The following is a 21607-nucleotide window of genomic DNA, read 5'->3' on the forward strand; positions in this document are numbered from 1 at the left end:
TGATTTGAAGCATGTTACATAAATTGCAGTTGGACTTTGAAAGCTGCAGGGGAGTTTTCTTCTTTCTTTCTTTCTTTCCCATGGTTTTTATTATATAAATAGAATGATGCATTAAAGTGATGTGTTACAAGTAAATTAACTAGTGCATGGGAAAAAATATTTAAGTGAACATAAAACTAAACATGTAAGAAGAACATCATATTAGTGTGCTTTAAATGAAGCTTAGACTCATGGTCTTAAGATGAATGGAAAGGTGGATGATAAACATCATTATTGGTTCTGTGGTGGCTGCTTTGGATATAACATGTTCCTTTATTACAGAGGCACATTCAAGTCATTTACAGTATGCATATCTTGATTTCTTTTTCTGCATGTCTGGGTATGTTTATCACTACATGTAAATAAGCATCTGGATTTCTAAATTAAGAATGGTGCTGTTCAATCATTTTGGTGAGGACTGGTGCTGCACGAAATCTGCACATGTGAAAGAATAAGTGATCAGGTGGGAAAGAGTGAATTTTTACACTGGTGATAATATACTGCCTGTGTTCTGTATCTGGAAATATACCATTAGTAATTTCTAATTCTAATCTGTGATTTAATTAATTCAATCAATAAGTTTCTATGGTCTTTCTGTGAGCATACGTGGTTTCCATCAATGGAGGTGCATAAATATATAAAATTTTATACAAATATCTTGGGGGAGACTTATATTTTTATAAATTAGAGTTGGAATCAGTGCAGAATAGATAGTAGGGACAGCTAAAACAGCTCTGCCAACAGTTGAAAGCTTTCTTGTTAGGACAGTGGGTGGATAGCTTTGCATCCCCTCTGTTAGTCAGTGGAAAAGATTATTCAGAGGTGACTAGAGAATCTGGCTCATTAAAAGCTTCTGGGTCCTCATTGCTTACCTTTCGAGGACCATTGGCTAGACTGGGTGAGTTTGTACAAAGGACCTATAAGCAGTGAAAATTTCCACAGTCTATTCTAGGAGAAATGTAGAAAATGAAGGAAATTATCAATAGTGGAAAGTAACCCATGTTGGTACAGTATGTCAATAGCTTCCTTTTCAAAGTTGAATTTCATACTGACTTCAACTTCAGAGCTATTTATGATCACTTAATTTTAATATTGTTAGTCATTTGTTTTCTGATCAAGGAACAATAATTTAATCCAATTGACAAGAATGTTCACATGTTCTCATGAGCTGACGTGCTAGCCTTTTCATCAGCTTAAGGATAAGAATGCTCTCCTACATACCAAAATAATTGTGGTGCCTTTTACTATTCTTAAAAGTTAGGGCAAAAGTATTATTTTTGTTTCAACTAATATGTTTTGAATTTTTGAGATAATGGCTCTTGGGATTTAATACCACTGTTACAATGTCACATAACAATTTTTAAGCTGTTAAATTGTACTGGGAATTAAAATACATGCATAATTGAAGTCTTTCTCCTAAATTTACAGGCAGAGATAAAGTCCATAGAAAGCCAGTCCAGGAAAACTCAAAATAGTGAGGTACACTGAAGAACTCAAAAGATTAAATAAATAAATAAATAAATATTACCAGAAAAAGAGAGGTACAGGTGTTAGCTTAACTATGAAAAGAAGTTGCATGGCGGAGATTGAGGCAGAATAAACAAACAGTAGTTAGAACTAGAACATAATTTAAAATATTTGCACACAGGACAAAGGAAAATCCAGGGAACTAAATACACTAAGTTCAAAACAGTTCAGAGAAATTACAAGATGATTTCTTCCACCAAAGAGCCTGTCCCTACTGATGCTTCTTTAGGAGGTACCTTAATCCACATTTTAGTGCTCTAGCCAGAGAACCAAAAAATATTAAAGCAACTAGACTAAAATAATTCCTTGTTCCTACACCTTATCACCAGGTAACAGAGTGCTGCTTAGAGGTAGAACTGCTGTGGGGGAAAGCCACAGGCTCTGCAAAACCTGTGGCCTTTGTGTGCTATCATATAAATTGTGGTCATAACAGGTATTAGTTTACAGGCTTCATCAGAGAAGCTGAGGACATGAATGGGTGCAAAGATTACTCCTCCAGGAGATCCAACTAGAGGAGCAGTATGTCACGTTAACTATGAAGCATAAGGAAGTTTCAGTTGCAAGTTCTGCGTTCTCTTTGTAAGTTAGGTAGAGGGCTTCCATTTATTCTGGCACCTTCTGAAAGCACTGCCATTTAACATGTGTCTTACAGTCATGTCCCTGAGTATCACAAGAAAATTCAGAAAGATGACACCAGATGTAACATAAAGCAGATACATTCCCAACAATGGCTACTAACATATACACTGTCTGTTGCTTTTCTGCAAGAAAGAAAAAGTAGTGATTATAGAATCTAAACAGTCTAGCTGGAAAAAAAAAAAAGCATTCTGGAGCAGTGGGACTGAAAAATATACTATGTTCTGCATACACGAGATTGGAGGGGGCAGAGTGTTGGGGTGAAATACGAAAGCCTCTTAAGGGTTTGCCACTTCTGAATTATGCATCTCACTCTCACTAGTAGGCGTAAATGCATAATTCTAATCTGTTCTTATTACTTATTTATAACGTGCAGTAGAATGTAAATTCTATGCTTCCTTTGTAGAAGCTTAACATGTCAGTTAAGGTATGCAGATATTTCAGGGAGCCTACATAGACAACTTTCTTGGCATAGCACACTGTTGCCAATTAAAGGGCATAAACTTCAAACAATAAATTAAACTAGCTCTCCCCCCACCATTTACAGGAGGAATATAGACAGGATGTAAGAAATCAGGGAGAGGATCAACAGATAATAAGAAGAGCATTCATCTTGAAATAAACTACTCTGCATTATTATTATTTATGATAGTTACTGTTATTAATAAAGTACATGTGGGATAGAAAAAAAGCCTACAACAACCGCTGAATTTATGAGACTGGGGACAGATGCATGCTTTTTCTTTTATATCACTGGCACTGATCGATTTGTATTTTTCCCTGATGATGGTTTATGCCATTATAACTGTTTGGTGACTCCTTACTGTTGAGTTATGGTTGCAAAGCACTTCACAAACGAGAACAAGCCTCTGAACATTATATCCTAATCTGTGCATCCTATAGATACGCCATAATACAGAGCAGCTGACTGTACCACTTGTGATCTGTGTACCCACAAACATGATTTATTCTGGTAATCCCAGTTTAATGCATCACATCAGATTGTGGCAGTTATGTTATCTGATGACATTACTGACACTACATGACATAACTGGGTAGTGCAACATGTCAAGTTGAAAAAAACTTTGGCCTTTCAAGGTTTGGTTTTGGGTTTTTTTTGGTGTGTGTATTTTGAAAAGAAATATAAAGCAAGTAAGCTTTAAAAAAGAAAAAAAAGGGGAAAAAGAAATCCCAATCATTTTCCCCAATGACATGTTGACAGTATTAATGACTCAACAGCTGGGGCTGATTGTTCCAGTAAGGACAGAGGAGAGCAGGTAGAAGTACAGTATATTTTACTATGCTGCTAATTCTGTGGCCAGCTGAAAACTAGCTCAGTTTTTGTAGTCTTGCAACAGATTTAACTTGCTATAAATTGTCTTGTTTAGCAATGGTGCTCAGAAGCTGAGTCCTCCCACTATCCTTGTTCCAGCACTACAGTAATGTTTTAGCAAAACCCTTTATTCTCTGACTATAATTCAGATATACAGAGCTGTTCTGTTCCTGGGAAGGTGATAGTATCTCTTCTACAAAAACTCTTAAATCACATGATGCCTTGCCTGGATGGTGAGAGTTGTTCTCTAATCATCTTGCATGCCTGGTACTATACGAAGTGGTGGAACAAGTTACCCATAATGGACGTAAAATGCATATATAGCTAAATAAAGCTCATAACCTATAAACCACTAATCTGTAACGTCTAGTTGATAGCAGTTCAAACAGCCATTGTCATATTTTTCTTGTTTGGATTCCAATTTCTAGTCTGAGTGTGCTGTCTCCAGTTTCTGCTTGCTTGATGAATTTTATTTAGTTCAATATTTTGTTGATTAAAACAATTGTTTGGGGCTGAAAATGGTATTTTGTGATTTAGTATGCATATTCAGTTTTAATAAGTAAAAATCTACTAGTAAAATTGTTTACTTTTTGTCAAAGAAAATATTTCTTTTGGAAATTAATTTCTTTCCTCCCATCCCTCTTTTTCTTTGCTTAGGCAGAAAAACTTAAAATAAAATACAGTGTTGAAGAGTTCTAAGTAGTCTCAGATACAGAGAGAGAATTATAGAAATCTTGCAGGACTCTGTTCTACAGATTTGCAAATTACAGTGATGCTTATAAAAATAATTTTAAAAACATGAAGTTGATATTTAATGTCTCTCCCCCAGAATTTGATTTATAAAGATAAACCTGAATCTTCTTGTCAGCAGTAGATGTTCCATGATTTTTGGTTGGGTGAGTTTTTCTGAAAATTCCACTTTCTAAATTTATTGGATGCCCTTTTTTCCCCTGTATTATCGAAAGGGAGTTCATGGGAACACAGGGTCCTAATTGCTTTTCTATGTAGCACTTACTGTCTTATATACCTGTATGGTGTGTCATCTTCTTTGTTTCCTTTTCTCAGGTTGTTTTTTCAGCCTCTCTTCCTAAGAGAGTGTTTGTAAGCCTGTGCTTTCTTACTGCCATTTTCCAGACAGTCTTTATTTCTGCAATCTCTAATATATGCTATTCCAGATGAGACTGCACTATTGATTTATATAAAATGGATAGCAATAGTTACTGTATTACTTACCATATATTCTTATATAACTTAATATCTTACTGGCTTCTCTTACCACAGCTGCACATTCGTATGTGTTCTTCAGTGGGTTGTAAAAGTGGCAGTCAGGCACTTCTTTTGACCTGATACAATTAACACCAAATGTAAGGCGGATCTGAATTTTGTTTCTCCCACTGTAGCAAGATCAGAATTACTTGGGAATACAGGATGTACTTCTGTTAATGAGCCAAGGGGTTCTTGGTCATACTAATGTGAATCCAGAATAGTTCCAGTTTTATAGCAGCAGGTATCTGAGATTCAAATTTGCAACGTAGTTGCCCAGTGCAAATATATTTTCCAGTTGTGAATATAAAGCTGAAGTAATACAGAGGTAAAATGTTCAAAACACTTTTTTTTTTTTTTTCCCCTTTTCACTTTTCTGGGCTTGACATTGACTGAGATATCATGGGTTTTATGATGTATACTAACAACTCCCCTCTATTTAAGCTGATAGCAATACAGTGACTGGATTGGAAGCATTCATGAATGGAAATTTTCAGTTAAATCTTAAAATAGGGCTGCGTCATGCCATATGATGTGCAAAGAAATTACAAAGAGAGAAATAAAACTAAGCTAGTGATACTGGTATGACCACAGTTACTTCTCTTCATGTGCCTGGTAAAAATTAATGTGCTCTGTCCTTTTTCTGCTTTCTCCCCCTCTGACCTTCAAGCTCACCTTGTTTGTCCAGCTGTTATAATTGAAGTAAGCTAGGGAGACAATGCATGGTTTTAATTATAGTAAACAAAGGTGTTACTTGGAAGTTCATTAGGGTCATTTGATGCTGAATGTTTGCACTGACGGGCTATGTGTTGTTTTGGCAGCAAGAGAAGCCTTTAAAAAACCTCGCAAAACACCTCTGTGTTTTTCTGACGGTGACTAATGATGAGGGGCCAGGGGAACACTTTAGGGATGTTAGGGGAAGGAGGATTCCAAGCAGCTTCACACATGCACCATGATTCTTCTGTGATCAGTGACGTGAGATGTTTTTAGAGTCACACAAGGAATCAGGTAGATTAATTGGTGGTAAAGTATTAAGAGAAGTTTAAATGTCCTTCTCTGATGTTTCCCTTCAACTTTTTCTAAACAATGTGGTATGTGGCACTCCACATGATTTGATTTTTCTTCAGCTGAGCACCTTCAGGATTTCAAGCTAGCGTGCCCTAACTGGAGGACAAGAACAGCCTGGAAGATGGACCCATAGTAGCTATGTCAGGGACACGGCTTTAAAATAAGACCAGAATCCTTGTATTCCAACTTTTGCTATGGGAAATGAATAATATGCATGTTTAATTAAAAAGGTGTGTAACTTGCTAGGGTAAGATTAAAACAGTTTTACAAAGAAAAAAAAAGAAAAAATGAAACACAGTAATCAGGAATGGATGCTAGTGTGGCCTTGTGAATTGGCCAGGATGAAACATAACATTTGAGGGATGAATTTGCGCTCAAAGAAGTACAAGAGTTTGGGCTGATACATGGCAGAAAGGTTTTCTGTGCAACGGTTAAGGGCTGTAAGAGCCCAACCAAGAGACACTGTTACTAAATGTGAAAACAAATAGGCTTCATAATCCTTGCTGTTAAAACATAATTATATTTAAAAGCCTTAAAGTACTTTGGAGCTACCACTTTTCCAAAAGCAGAGCTGTAGGTCTACCACGTGCATGTAATATCTTCATTAATTGTTTGAAATCATTGCAAACTGAAATGATTAAAGATCCTTTTGTTTCGTGTTTATGCCAAAGGGTTTTTCTTCTTGAATATAACTTTTTTACACAGTCCAACACATGACTGTCATGTTTTTGGTGCTTTCGTATGATACAAGGTTTTGTCCTATGCTCTTTAATTCCTCAGCTGGGGCCTGAAAGTTGTACCTTTCCTGAGCTCTTCTGAAGCATATACATCTCAGATGGAGTTAGGATTTACTCCTTTATGGGTAATTTGGAAAACCAGTGATATTTACTGCTGAGCAAATAGCTTCTAAAACACATCAGTGTTTGTTGGCCAGCTAGAAGCAAAGTTGTTTCATCCATGTGCCATTGTGTCAAAGTCTTTGCTGGTTAGAGAGTAGAACAGCTTATGGTGCTTCCTGAAAATAATTATTTGTGACCCTGAGTTTATTTGTCTCTATTTCTTGCCTTTGTTTTTAGTGGCTTCACAAAATTCTTTTAATTCTCACTCTGGAACATTCTTAATTATTAATTGATATCCAGCAGAATTTGCTGTTATTTTGCAGATAGCTGTTTTCTTCAATTAATGGGCCAGTTCCACATGTGAAAGGCCATTCATTGCTAGTTTATACAATTAGGTACATGAGCACACTGTTTTCTTGGGCTTGATTGAGTTGCCTGAAGTACTCAAGTTGTGTCATTTGTGACGTCCTGTTTTTTCTGAAATATTTTCAAGGGAGTGATGAGTATGACATGGGGTACACAGAGTTCTGTGAAAAAGATGCAGCATTAGTATAATACATTAGTATTATGTATTATATAATAATATTATATAATTAGTATTATATTATATAATTAGTATTGTACATTAGTGATGGTTCTTCAAAAGTCAGTATAATTAAGTGATTGGTGCTTTACAAATACAGAAAGCAGGATATACTGTACTAAAAGTTATATATGAGTTGTTACTTGCTTTCAGAAAATGGTGGAAGGGAAAGAATTGCTAATGATGTCTGATGAAGCAAGCCTGATAATATGATCTTGGCACTTACTTTATGAATTTGATTTTTTTTTTTAGTAGTGCTTAAAAATCAGATGGGGACATCATTGTATTTGGTGATGCAGATTTATGGTCCCAAAGAGTTTACCTTCTAATTAAATATTAAGTTACTGTGAGTTAATTTAACAAACTATGAGAAAGAAGATGAGAGAACAGAATAAGGATGTGAGTAATGAGCCGAAGTAGTCATACAGTCTAGCTACATAAACAAAGTGGTGATTGGAATTCTTTGGAAGTTTTTCATCCTCATACTCTCTCAGCAGGTTTTCTTTGTTGTGGTGCTAACAATCCCTTGCTACAGTGCTGCTGTATTATTTTCCTTTGAATATAGCAATGGGATAGCTATTGTCTCAATTATTTTCCTGAGAGAAACTGTGTGGGGTTCCTTACGCAAATCACGTTTCAACTGAGCAGTCACCAAGACAGGACATTGCCATTTCTGGTCCTTACAATAGCTGCCTGAAACCAAGGAGAGTGGAATTAGGGTGGAAAGGGGGAGGAAAGAAGGGTATGTGTCTCTCTTGCTGTAAACCTGAATACAGAATACCTCATGTTACAGTTAAATTAAAACATTGTAGACATTACTGCTGTGTTATTTTTGAACTGTGATGTATTCTGACATCTTGACGGTAAAGCTCATGTTTTGAATCAAGTTCTTAAATCTCTAATTTCAGGGTTGTTGTTTTTTTTTTTACTCTACTAACTACGTTTTTCTTCTCTATCTTAGTAACACCTCTCAAATTCCGTGCTAAAAGTAGCACTGTAGTGTTGCATATTATCTTTCAATGACTACCCATTAAATTTGATCAAAGCAAAGTGAGTGTTCTTATTGACCATGCAAACAGGGTCATTCTTTATTCTTTCTGTCTCATGCATTGATTGTGCTATCAGGACTTATGCTGGTGGTTATTAGAAACTGGATATATACCAACCACTATAGTTAGATTTACCATGATATTTAAGATAGTTACCTTGGTTAGTGTGGGAAGTTCTACATATACCACACATATAATAAACGTAGTGGTATGCAAATGTCAATTTTAATGACAGCCACTATAGTTTGCAATTCTCATGCTGACATATGAGTTAAAAAAGAATTTTGTTTGTTTGTATTGCCTCTGAGGTCAAAGAGATGAAAAGGCAAGTTGATCCCTTTTCTCCCTGCCCTTTCTCCATGCCCCCCCCCCCCCCCGCCTTTTTCTTTGGGGAAAGTAAGTAACGGTTTTAAAACATATATGTGGGGGTTTATTTTAGTTTTCTTCTTTTGTTCTGTTTTTGACATGAAAAATGCAGAATTAGTTTTCTGGCTACCTGCTACCTTAATAGGATGATTTGAGGGAATCCCGTACCCCCAAGAAAGTCTCTTTTTTCTTTGCCCTTTGGTGCTTTTTGCCCTTCTGAGTCCAGAAACGAGTACAAGACCAAATCCTGAATTTAGGTTTTTCTCAATAAACCTCTATACTTTTTAAGTTTAGCTTTGTTTTGGTAAGACATAAGTGATTTAAGAAAGTAGTTGTTGGAAAATTGCAATAAGAAGCATTTGATTTTATTTTAAAGTAACACAGGGGACTGGGTTTGTGGAACACACGGGAATATAACCTGATCAAGCAAATGTGTAGGAAAAAAATTTCAGCTTTTGCTGTGAGTTAAAAAGAAAATAGTTGTCTGCTTATTGGGTTCATTTTGTAAATTGAGATCAATGAAATTCTTCCAGCAACAGCATGAAATCAATTGCAAAATAACATATAATTCATGCCCTATATTGTAAATTATAGTTTGTTTGACATTAATCACTGAGTTTTCCATGCACTGGGGTGCATTTTCTTGTAATGCATTTCTGCATAATGCTTGTGGATCCATTTCTAATGTGTTTGAGAGTGATCTGTTTTTCATGACCACAATTGCCTACACTTGATCTTATGCAAATCATGCAATCAAGCAAATGGAAAACAAGGCCTTGACAAACAGTGGCTTTGTAGTTTTAAGAACCTCCTCCCTCCTCATTCAGATTCATGTTTGTGTCTGTAGTTGTTTGAATCCATTGATCCATTATGAAACACTTTGAACTTTAAATAGGAAAATACCTGCCAAATCAGATTGTGACAAGTAATCGCATCAATTGTGATGTAATATGATTTTTATTGTTCAGTTTGTCAGTTTCTGGTTCTAACCTTTTAGAAATACTACCAACACTATATTTGTGGACTCATCCAAACCTTGATGAAGTCTGTGGAGAGATTTTCATTGACTGCAAAGCTCATGCTTTGAGTGACATTCCTAAGTCACTAATTTCTGTGTTTTCTTCTCCTGCTCCCACTAATGTCATTTTTCTTTTTAGCCTTTATCCCACCTAAATCTTTTAGATTCCATTGAAACTTTCTATTCAGCATTTATTAGTCAAAATACATTGGCATTATTAAATCAAGATGAGGAATAAAGATTTCCTTTGATCCTGGTGACATTTTGCTTTTTTCCATATTTTATCTTTCTACTCTTTTTTTTAACCTCTCCTTCCTTCCCCTCTCAGTATGCTTATCAGTTGATCCTAAAGGATCTTGCTGCTCATATGTTCTGTGTTTCCATTCCTTGTTATTCTTGTTCTTTTAAACTTTGCATGTTTCCCTGTCGTGTCTTTTCACTTTTTCCATTCCAGGCACTGAGACACACATAGTAACTTATAGTCACTTGTTTTTTTCAGGTAGAGAAATAAAACATTTTTCCATCTTTCATTCTCTTCATCCTTGACAAAGTTCCTTCCTCTTCAAATTTAACTAGGTATTTCCAGAAACTCTTATGCATGCAAGTAGTCTCATCAGCTATAGTGTGCATCAAATCAGGGTTTCAGTACAAGCTACCTTTTTAAAAAAAAGCAGTTCCTTAATGAGGAATTTTCCTTAAAGGAGAGAAAAATACTCCTCTCCAACCCCCATCCCAAATCTGTGTACGAGGAAAACAGTGATCCAACATAAACAAATGAAAAAGGAGAAATCCACTTTTTCTTTTTCTCTTTTCCCTTCCCTCATATTATATTCACTCTGCTAAGTGAAGCCCCGCAATACAGCTTCAACTTAGAAGAATGCGTATTCACTGTATACAAGGATATGAATTAAATAGGTGCTATGGATTGCTTTCAGCTGTTCATTTTAGGATTGCTAAAAGTAAAATCCTTCTGGTCACTTGTTTGCCCACTCAGAAAATGGAGTATCTGATACTTGTCTCACAGACTTCCATCTCCATCTGTACTTTTTGTGGCTTCTCTGATGGCAGCTGCAAGGAACAAGTGATCCAGGGAGGTGTACACTAATGAATGCAATACAGTTGGTGCAGTATGTGGAGTTTACTTTCTCTGCTTGCTGAGCCAGCTTGAGCACCTGCTCTGGAGTGTGCTTTCCCCCTCTCACCCACATAAGCACTGCTTAACCCTGGTAGAATCAGCCCCATTATGTTGATTAAACATGTCACTGTGTTACAGGCATTCACTTGATGATATTTTTTTTTTTTAGTTATGGCATTTTTTTAACTCGCACTTTGCCGTGTGCCTCATAGAACACCACCACTGAGTGATAATGCATTTTCAGTAAAAATGCACAAGTTTATTCTCTCCTCACACAGAGTAAATCAGAAGGAATTCCATTCTGGCAGGGACTGGAGACATTATATGAGGGGAAAACTGATGAGAAAGAAGTTGGGTCTACAACATTTCTGCTTTCATGATGTCTTTGTCATCCAGTTGCAATTTTTAAATTTGTGCTCACAAATATTTTTGTACAGAATGATAGTTTGATACTATTTGGTTCTGAAAACACTAGCATTTGTTATGTCTTGCAAAAACCCAGAACTTTTCTGGCATACTAAAAATGTGTATTTATAACATAAGCATTTTACTTCTTTAGCTTACATTGTTGCCAAAACCTCAATTGTCAATTCCTTCTTAAAGGATTTGCTCATTAAAATCTGTGATTTGTATTGTAATAAAAAAAATGAAAAAGATTAGAAAACTATGTCTGCATTACTTTCCTACTATAATTTTTCTGACAAACATTCCTTTATTGGTATAGGGAAGAACATATGAAGCTAAAGATCTTTTAGAATATTTACTCAGTAAAGATGCTACATTTTATTCACCGTTTTCTGCAGTAATTGAAACTCAAGATACCTTCATAATAAATAACCATTTAACAGTTGTTTTCCTCTAGCATTAGCCAGGTTGTCTTTACTGAAATATATTTTACAAAGGTTTGGCATTCATGCAGGCTGAAGACAAACAAGCAAAGAGAGAACAGACCAGTATGAGTGGTGGCAACAATGAGCTTCCTTTGTGTTCATGCTTATAGTGAAATCTGCATGGAGTCAATCATTGTATGTGTTGATGCTTGACATTCATGTATCATACAGCACATTTTTAAAAAAAATATAATCTGGCTGTGTTAATGAACCTGTACTTGTTTTTCCATTAATTTGATTTGATTTGATTTAATCATCTTAAAGGTGTTCATTTGGCACTGTAGCAAATTGATATAGTGTGTAACACCTAAGAGGCTAACATCTTTGTTTTGTTTGGGCCATGTACGTTCTAGTATAAATGTACTGTACAATGGGGTCATCTCAACCAAAGCGCACCCTGTAGACCTAGTAGTAGTCAAAATTTGCAGTTATTTGATATTAAACAACCAGCACCTATTCACTCCTCTGAGACAAATCTGAAACATTTAAGAGGTACAGGTCCCACCTCCACTTGATTTTCTGAATTCACTACCTTCTGAAAATTACAGAAAAACAAGGTAAAATTAATATACAAAGTAAATTCATATTCCTTTTTTACCCTAGATTTGGCAGTTTTTACACCACACCAGTTTCTGCTCACTGCATGCACGCTTGCTGGCTGTACAAACAGTTCCCAGGTCACCTTGTTTACAGCACAGCTGCCACCATCTCATGTAGATGCCCCAATCCTGACGGTTTTGGATTCTAGAACGATATATGTACAGTAAGTAATGATTTCTTCTTTCCTGACAACACAATAGTGCATCAGTTTATTCAAGAATTCCAGTGAGTTCAATCAGGGGAAGGGTTTGTGACATAAAATTAAATTTATTATGATTAAATGCATAGAAGTGATTAGTTTAGTGGTTCTGTGAACCTTCTGATTATCACTTGCCAACTTAATTTCCATTTTGTCTTTACGCAATCAGTATAACCTACATATGGGCATAGCCTCTGCAAACTTCAGTGCAGGAAATGTTCTGGTGATATGCCCATTTTGTAGCCCCTGCTTTGTGTGTTACTGTAATTGTTTGAATACAAGTACTGCATTAGAGGTATGCCTTAGATTTATTTTTATGGTTGCAAAACTATGTTTTCAAATCCTTAAAATAAACCCCACAAAGTCCCCTAAACAAAGCCTTACATTTTTCAGTACAGTCTGAATCTTTGCTGGTCTTAATCATATTTTGCTTTTATTTGCAGATGGAAAGAACCAGCAGAAGTAAATGGAATCCTAGATCACTATATAATTTATATTGCCAGCAATGAGCAGAATTTTACAAAGTGGAATGTAATCTATAACAGCACAGAACTTTTTCGGGATTTTACTATTCAGCAGCTTTTTCCGGGTACTGAATACCTCATAAAGCTAGCTGTAAGTTTTAAAGATGTGTAGTAGAGGTGTTAAATGGTGAAAATGATTCTGAATTTGTTAACATCTTAAATACTTAATGGTTCATGTGTCCACTTTGTTTAACCTCTTCTTTCTGAAACTAAGGTAGATGAACCATCCTGAACAACAGTAGGTGTTTTGTTTCAAAACAGGCCCTCAAAAAATGTGTATGTAATTTAAATAAAAATTTTCTTCAAGGATAAGTTGGATGATAACAAATAGAAAATTGACCAGAAATATATGAAAGACTTAAAAAATGTCTTCTGTTCCCTGCTTACAAGAAAATGTTGAATGTATGTGAAAATGTTAAGCTTTCCTATTTTGTACCATGTTAATTTGCTCTTTCTTCAGAAAATGTGTATGTAGAAGGAAATAGCAGAGAGGAAAAGAGTTCAGTGTAAAGTAGCAGTTTGTTTATTCAAAACATTTTAAAAGACCTTGGTGTTTTCATTGCATTTCTTTATCATTGGTTTTATTTTGTGGTGAAAGAGAACAGCTTCAGCTCACTAACAAACCTGAAAATATGTGCATAAAAGCATGGGATTGTCCCTTGTTTTAAGCACACTGTTCATTTTATAACAATACCTATATAAGGATATTTGCTTTGATAAATGCCATAGAAAAATATTCTGCTCTTGATTATGAATAAATTTACATTTATGTAGACTGGGTATGCATTCATTTTTTCTTAACATGCTCTTGAATGTTCTAAATATTATACCACAAAAAATAAACTACCTTCAGGTAATGATAAGGATCTGACTTGAACTTGAAAAAGCAAGGATATTCAGTCTAATTAAAGCTTAGATTCATGTTGAAATTAATTCATTTGTGCCTCGATACTTCAGCATAGTAAATTGTATAGCATATAAAATAGCACCATGTCCAAAACTAAGGCAGTACTTCAACAAATATTTTATGCCTTTATAAGCAAGTGGGACTATCAAAAGAATTTGTGCTGTCCTTCACTATGCCACAGCTCTTCTCTGCTCCTGCCCAGCTCCTGTGCATGGGGGCGCAAGGAGAAAGGATCAGGAGAGAATTAACAGCTAGGATCTAGAGAGCAACTGGGACTGCTTTTTTTTGTGGCTCTGTCTTGGGATGTGGTTAAAATAAAGAAGTGTTGTATGGACTTTGTTTTTACTTCATTAACATGTACAGCTTTTCTAGAAGTTACTGAATACATTTTTCTAGAAGTTACTGAATACATTTTTAGGAACCTTTGATCTTTATGTTTTATTTCTCTTTGTGTTTTGTTTTTGTTTGTTTGTTTGTTTGTTGTTAATATTTGCATTGCATCAGTGGTAACCAGAAAGTAAGACAAGATAATATCTTCTGGTGAAGAAGATAACCAGATTTACCTGGATAAAATGCAATGGTCTGTGATAGGCAGGTTAGAACATCTAAATGTCCTTGCAGCTTTGAAAACAGCAAGTCTAAAAGTGCATGAAATGCCCAATACCTTTGAGGTGTGATAACTTTCTATCTAAACATTGGACGCATTGTATTTAGAACTTGTCTGACTAGTTTGAGAAGAACGTAATATTAGAGATTTACAAGTTACTTGATGAAAAAAACAAACAAAACAAACAAATGAAAAAATCACACACACACACACCTGGAAAGAAATTGAAATATTTAGTGTTTCACATATAATTTAATCTTAATTTCAATACAACTTTTAAATTAAAACAACAATAGAATACACAATAGAATACCTTCAACACAGGAAACAACTAAATTCTTCCCTTTTTTTTTGGTTAGAATGAAATATTTCTATCAGCTAGAACCTTTTTCTTTTCCTTGTTTCACAGGTAATATTAATTTTGTTTTGTATCCATGCAAAAACTGGTTTTGGTTTATGTGAGAAATTGGAAGTTGAGTTATCAAAAGTTGCAGCTTTGAACACAGGAATCAGGATCTTCATCAGCAGAACTTTCAGCACCTCACAGCCTACTGGCTTTAACTTTTGTGTGACAGGTTAATATATGTACATTACATAAAGTTAGCAAAATGTTTATCTTTGTATCTTGGTACCAATTTTCACAATTGATCACTGCCATTTAATATGTAGCAATTGTATTCATAAATGAGTGCAGCAGCTTTTACAAACAAACCCAATGCTTCTTTCCAGAAGTCAGCTGAGAAGTCTTAAGGTCATGTCTCCACGGATTAGTGCAAAGGAACTTGCTTTTGCTCTGTTCATGCTCTAAGCTGTATGGGTGTGAGCCAGGCCAATCTGAAAGCAAATGAAAAGCTGAAAGGCTGCGTTTAGTAGCTGGGGTGGCACACCCATTTATATCACTTGAGTGCTTTTGTGATTTAACTGTTAAGCTAGTATCTCCTCACACCTGTGTTGTGTGGGTAAGCTAGCTCAGGTGCTAGCTGGAGGATGGCTGTGTGGTGTCTTGTTAAGTGGTTTGTATCTGTCCTTTGGCCCTCTAGAAGCTTTGGTATTTTTGCAAATTGTGCCTCAAATCTGTTTCTCAGTGAAGTTCAGAATGGCACAATGGGGCTCGATCTAGGTGTAGGATTTCATGGCTTTGAGCATCACTGGATGTGATTGCCAGAGTCCTAGCAATGCCCACTCCCTTTGGGTACACTGATCTAAAATCCCACCATTTAAAATGTAGATGAGCTGTCTTTTACTGATTTTCATTAGAAGAATCAGAAACTTCATACCCCAGCAAGTTTGAGAGATACAAAAATCAAGCTTCATGAAATTCAAGAAATAAATGAACGGGAAGGCTACTGTTACCGAGCCCTTGAATGAAAAAGCCCTCCACTGTTGAGGAAGGCTTGGTGGAACTTGTTTAGCAAGGCAATAAGGAATGTACAAGGAAGAGGTCTTCCAGAGCTGGTCTTTTTGGCTTCATGAAGCCAATAGAAGTGAAATCATTTGAAGAATAGTCTGCCTTTTCTGGAAGGATGATGTTTTTGAACATTTCCTTATCAAAATGCTGACAGTTATCTGAGCATCCATCTAAGCTGACTTTTTTTTTTTTTTTTAAACACTATCATGTTTACAGTAAATGTCATTTTCAGATGTTCCCAAAACTGAGGTTGCATGTTGCATTCTTTCATCTTTATTTGATAGCCCAGACTGAACACAGGGAGTCATTTTGTAGTTGTGTTGGGAGTGTAATTTCCAGTGAAATCAAAACAATCCTGGTGTATAAAATAGCCTCTCATTTACAAACAGTTCTTATTTTTACCCATGGGGCTAGTATACCCTTTTGGAGCGGGATAGGAAGTATGTTGACTGCACTCTGATTTGAAACACACTGGGAAATGGGAAATTGAAGATAATCCTTTCAAATAAAATATACTAGATTGAGAGAAACATTTTATTCCTGGAGATCTGGACAGCAAGGTTATTTTTCCTTTGTGTGCTGATGATCCAGAGCAGGCTGCTTGTCTACTTCAGCATGTGGGCAGCTCCTAAAAACACAGGTGATCTCATAAGTTTTAATTAAGAGTATGTCTGAATCTGAATCTTTGTTAAATTCAGGGTTTGATTTATTTTATTGCTAAAGAATAAAATTAAAAATGAACAATAAATTAAACCAAAAATCTTTAAATACAATACAGCATTTATATATTCTTCTATATTTTTTTTTAACTTCTCTAGGAACTCATCTCTTGTCATTGATCTTAGTACCAGTAATTGGAAAACCAGCACACACAAGGACTATAGCTGTGTAGTCTTATGTTTGTGCATGTAAAACTTTAAAAACCTGTTATATGGGGTGATAGGCACATTTTCTTGCACATCGTTATTGTTTCATAATAAAGCAAAATGTAAAAATCATGTAATCAGTCTTCTCTGGTAACTGAAATACAAAAGATTTGTCTTTGTTATCCATAAACATGTAATAATAACTGTTACATATAGATTTATAATAGACTGGTTTTTCACTATTTTAATTGCATCTGCACACCACTCTGCTGTCATGAAGTGCAGTATTCTCTGAATGGCTTTTTTTTCCTCAATGACTATTCATCAAGATAATTTTTTAAGTACGTTGCAAGTTGGCCAGTATATTCTGTGTCTGGAACTTGTGAGAGCTTTTCAGTCAATTCCAGAAGAGTATTGCACTGTAAATGATACATATTGTAGTGTAATTTTCTTTAACTGTGGCTGCAAAAGCAGTGGAAATCTAATTGTGATTCTGAAATAGCAGTCAGATGCAAAATGCTGCAAGTCAAACATTAGTATAATGTTTTAGCTATATTATACCTGAAAACTAAGTATCACGAGTAGCACATCTTGTTACTTAAGAAAAGAGGTAAACAAATCTATGCTAAGAAAAGTATCTTCTGTGAAAAGCACAGACTTACTAAGTTTAGATACATAAAAATTATAAAACTTTACCAAAAATCATTGCTAAAATTATTGGTATTACATTGAAATATATTTATTTGTTTTGATTCATATTCTAAGGCTTGCACTGGAGGTGGATGTTCAATAAGTGAAGCTAGCACAGCTCTAACAGAAGAGAGTACACCAGAAGTTGTTCCTGCTCCAAAAGCCCAGTCATATTCATCTGACTCCTTTAACATCTCATGGACTAAGCCTGAGTATCCGAATGGTAAGTGAACTCTTTTAGCCTCAAGTTAAAAAGATGATTAGTAAAGGTAAATTAATATTCTAAATGGCAGCTTATATGTGGTGCTTAATTTTTAATGATCATTTTAGCACATAAAATACCTGAGATAGTATCATTGTCCGCAGCTAGGAGATTGTGGTTTTCAGCCTATCGTACGGTTTCAGTGGCTCAAAAGTGCTCCCTTTTGATAGTTCTTGTGTACTGCATCTCATTGTTTAATGTTTTCCAGGACAACTGAGCTGAGGAATAGGCATTCTTGGAGAATATCAGTCTAGGATGTTCATTTCACCCTCTAATAAAACATTAATTTCTTTTACATTAATCGATATGTAATAATCATTAGATTTCTGTTCCATGTAGTCATCTTGAAGGTATATATTTCCATGGCTGTGGAAGTTAAATAGTATACCTTCTTTTGTTTAGAAATGTTTTCCATTGTGAAATATCCATGTGTAAAACTTTTGGACCAATTTTGTATTTCTAATATTGCGCATAGGGCCTTGGAATTCACCTTGATTTTATTATCATGCATATAACAGTTTAAATCACAGCAGAAGATGTTATGTAGAAATCACTGAATTTAAAGCAACAGAAATGTTTTTCTTCATTGGCTTATCTTATTGACATATATCAGTTATTTATCACAGTGTTTTCACATGAATTTCATTTTTCCACTGCAAGTTTTTCCCCACTTTCAATTGTGGTAGACCACGTCCTACTTATACAACTTCACTACAAGGCACTTTAAATGATTCCCCCAAAACCGCTGATTGTAAAGCTACATATATGTAATATTCTGTAATGTCATACATTACTTTTAGAAAGAAATAAGAGTATGTCATCTGCTGTTAAATAATGTATTTGATATTTTATGGTTCTTTGTCTGGAAGTCATATTGGAAGATTTTGCCTCCCAGCCCCTTAGAAAACCTCTAACCCCATTTCTAAAATCCCATCAGCGTACCTGGCAAAGGCTTAGAGGAAGGCAAGGAGGAAGGAAAAAGGGGATGAGTAAGGGATGAGGGCAGGGAATAAGGGGGGGGAAGGAAGGCAGGATGGCCATGTATGTGGCTTAGTGGCTAAAGTCTGAATAATGTTCAACGAAATGGGCATTTTTTTATGTGTAATAGTTCATGTCAGGACCTGATCCTGTTATCCTTGTAATGTGGGAAAAAATGCAAATAGTTTAGACAGTGGTTTAACTAATCAAAGAAATATAAATATATACATACATACATTTATATATGCATATCAACAGCACAGGATAAAGACCTATAGTTTGATAAATAAATTTCCACAAGCTTCCTTTAAAACAACTAAAAGTTGGGAATACATGACTAAATTTGCATGTTGTATCTTGTTGTTAATACAGCATTTACTATGTACAGCTTGGCTCTTCTTTTAAATACAATAAATAGGTTGTTAGGAAACAACTGAGGTTGTTAGTGCACCCTCAGTAAGTTTGCAGATGACACCAAGTTGGGTGGGAGAGTTGATCTGCTTGAGGGTAGGAAGGCTCTCCAGAGGGATCTGGACAGGCTGGATCGATGGGCTGAGGCCAACTGTATGAGGTTCAACAAGGCCGAGTGCTGGGTCCTGCACTTGGGTCACAGCAACCCCATGCAGCGCTACGGGCTTGGGCAAGAGTGGCTGGAAAGCTGCCCGGCAGAAAAAGACCTGGGGGTGCTGGTTGACAGCCGGCTGAATATGAGCCAGCAGTGTGCCCAGGTGGCCAAGAAGGCCAACGGCATCCTGGCTTGTATCAGAATAGTGCGGCCAGCAGGAGCAGGGAGGTGATTGTTCCACTGTACTGGGCACTGGTGAGACCACACCTCAAATACTGTGTTCAGTGTTGGGCCCCTTACTACAAGAAAGACATTGAGGTGCTGGAGCGCATCCAGAGAAGGGCACCGAAGCTGGTGAAGAGTCTAGAGAATAAGTCTTATGAGGAGCGGCTGAGGGAACTGGGGTTGTTTAGCCTGGAGAAAAGGAGGCTGAGGGGAGACCTTATCACTCTCTACAACTACCTAAACGGAGGTTGTAGCGAGGTGGGTGTTGGTCTCTTCTCCCAAGTAACAAGTCATAGGACAAGAGAAAATGGCCTCAAGTTGCTCTAGGGGAGGTTTAGATTGGATATTAGGAAAGATTTCTTCACTGAGAGGGTTATCAAGCATTGGAACAGGCTGCCCAGGGAAGTGGTGGAGTCACCATCCCTGGAGGTATTTAAAAGACATGTAGGTGTCGTGCTTAGGGACATGGTTTAGTGGTGGACTTGGCAGTGTTAGGTTAACGGTTGGACTTGATGATCTTAAAGGTCCTTTCCAACCTAAACGATTCTATGATTCTATGAAATACAATAAATAGCTTGTTATGAAAGCTGTGAATCTGAACCAAATGAGCAACAGATGTGACAAGAATCAGGGGAGCTTTATAAAAGAAATTATATTCTTCTGTCCCCTGTCCCTTCATCCATGGAAGCTAGAGGTTTCAACAGACTTGATTACAACACTTCACCTTTATACTGGGGTTTTGAACAATGCGTTTAGGTAATTACCAAATTTGCCATATAGCCGACTCCTCTGTAATCCCGAATACACCCTGTGTAGGCCTCCCGAAAGTATCTCCCCTTTAAAATGTTCTCTGGTATTTTCACATCTTTTCACTATTTGAAGCCCATAGAGTATTTTTCCCTTGCCACTGTTGTTACTTTTTGTGATATGCGGATACTATGCGTGTTGCTGTTAGAGGGTTTTCCTTAGGGTCAGAACTGATGGAAGGGATTCATCTTAGTCAGCTGCCACTGTCCTGCCTTGCAGGGAAAGGCTGCTGCTTTTCACCTGTGAGCTCTTGCTGAGTGGTTAAGAGTGGAAGAATTGCTATCTCATGAGCATTTGGCAGCCAGAAGGGCATTAGGGGAGCAGGGACTTTGTTTTTTCACCATAGCATGCTCACACTTGCACAATGAAAGGGTATGCAAATTTTCTCTCATTTTTCATCTTCTTCTTCCCCACTTTTTGGGGAGTTTCAAAAAGATCATGTAACTAATAACACATTTTCCCATTCTCCTATTTCTTTCTTTCCAATTTTCTATTTCCATCCCTTTATTTCATAAAAAGAATTAAAAAAAAAAAAAAGAAGCAGCTCTATAACTTTTCACTGAGCAACTGCTTAATCAGGAAAGCTTGCATTGTTCAGTAACTTTGTTTTGTTTATTCTCAGCATATCTTTTGGGCTGCCTAGTGGCCACGTCATTTATAATCACTCTCTGTGTCAATATTTTAAAACTGTGTGGGAGGCTGAAAAATATCATAGTTGAGAAGACTGAAATATGAGAAAGACCAGCAGAAGGAACTTTCCCTTAAATTTTCTTACTTCAGCATTTTGCTGGTGTATTCTCATAATCAGAAGTTCTAATGTAGTTCTTTTTTTTTTTTTTTTTGCAAAAAGAAACTGTTTGCCACTTTTGGCTTAATTGGTTCAAACTCGGTGAGTTTTAGTCTACTAGGTGTAAGTAGTGCTTTTTGAAATTACTGAACTTGGCTTTGTTTCAACTGGAAACCTCAGAATTGCAAAGATTGTTGTGTCATAAATTGTAATCTCCTTAGTGATCTCTGGGGCCATTCCTTTATCTTCCTCCTCCTTTCTTCTGATACTACATGACAGAAGTTACTGTTTATTTCCATGGGCTGAGGAAGCTTATTAGCTGTTGCTGTTGTTGAATGGGTGTGTAGGGTGACTGGGGTTTGAACAGCATAGACTTTACTAGGCTCTCTTGATACACATGGAGTCCAGCTGCTTGCCACCAATTAGAAAAAGTTAA

General features: G+C 36.2%; 1 protein-coding gene across 5 annotated transcripts in view; it reads left to right on the forward strand.

Moving 5' to 3' along the window:
• Window positions 1–21607, forward strand: part of USH2A (usherin) — a 408741-nt gene that overhangs the window by 188932 nt on the left and 198202 nt on the right. For all 5 annotated transcript variants that reach the window (XM_052805222.1, XM_052805224.1, XM_052805225.1 and 2 more), the window contains exons 33-35: window positions 12350–12509; window positions 12989–13160; window positions 17623–17770. In XM_052805222.1, the coding sequence (XP_052661182.1) occupies window positions 12350–12509; window positions 12989–13160; window positions 17623–17770 (480 nt within the window). The remainder of the gene's footprint in view (window positions 1–12349; window positions 12510–12988; window positions 13161–17622; window positions 17771–21607) is intronic.

The sequence above is a fragment of the Harpia harpyja genome, chromosome 13, assembly GCF_026419915.1.
Source record: "Harpia harpyja isolate bHarHar1 chromosome 13, bHarHar1 primary haplotype, whole genome shotgun sequence".
Classification (NCBI taxonomy): Eukaryota; Metazoa; Chordata; class Aves; order Accipitriformes; family Accipitridae; genus Harpia; species Harpia harpyja.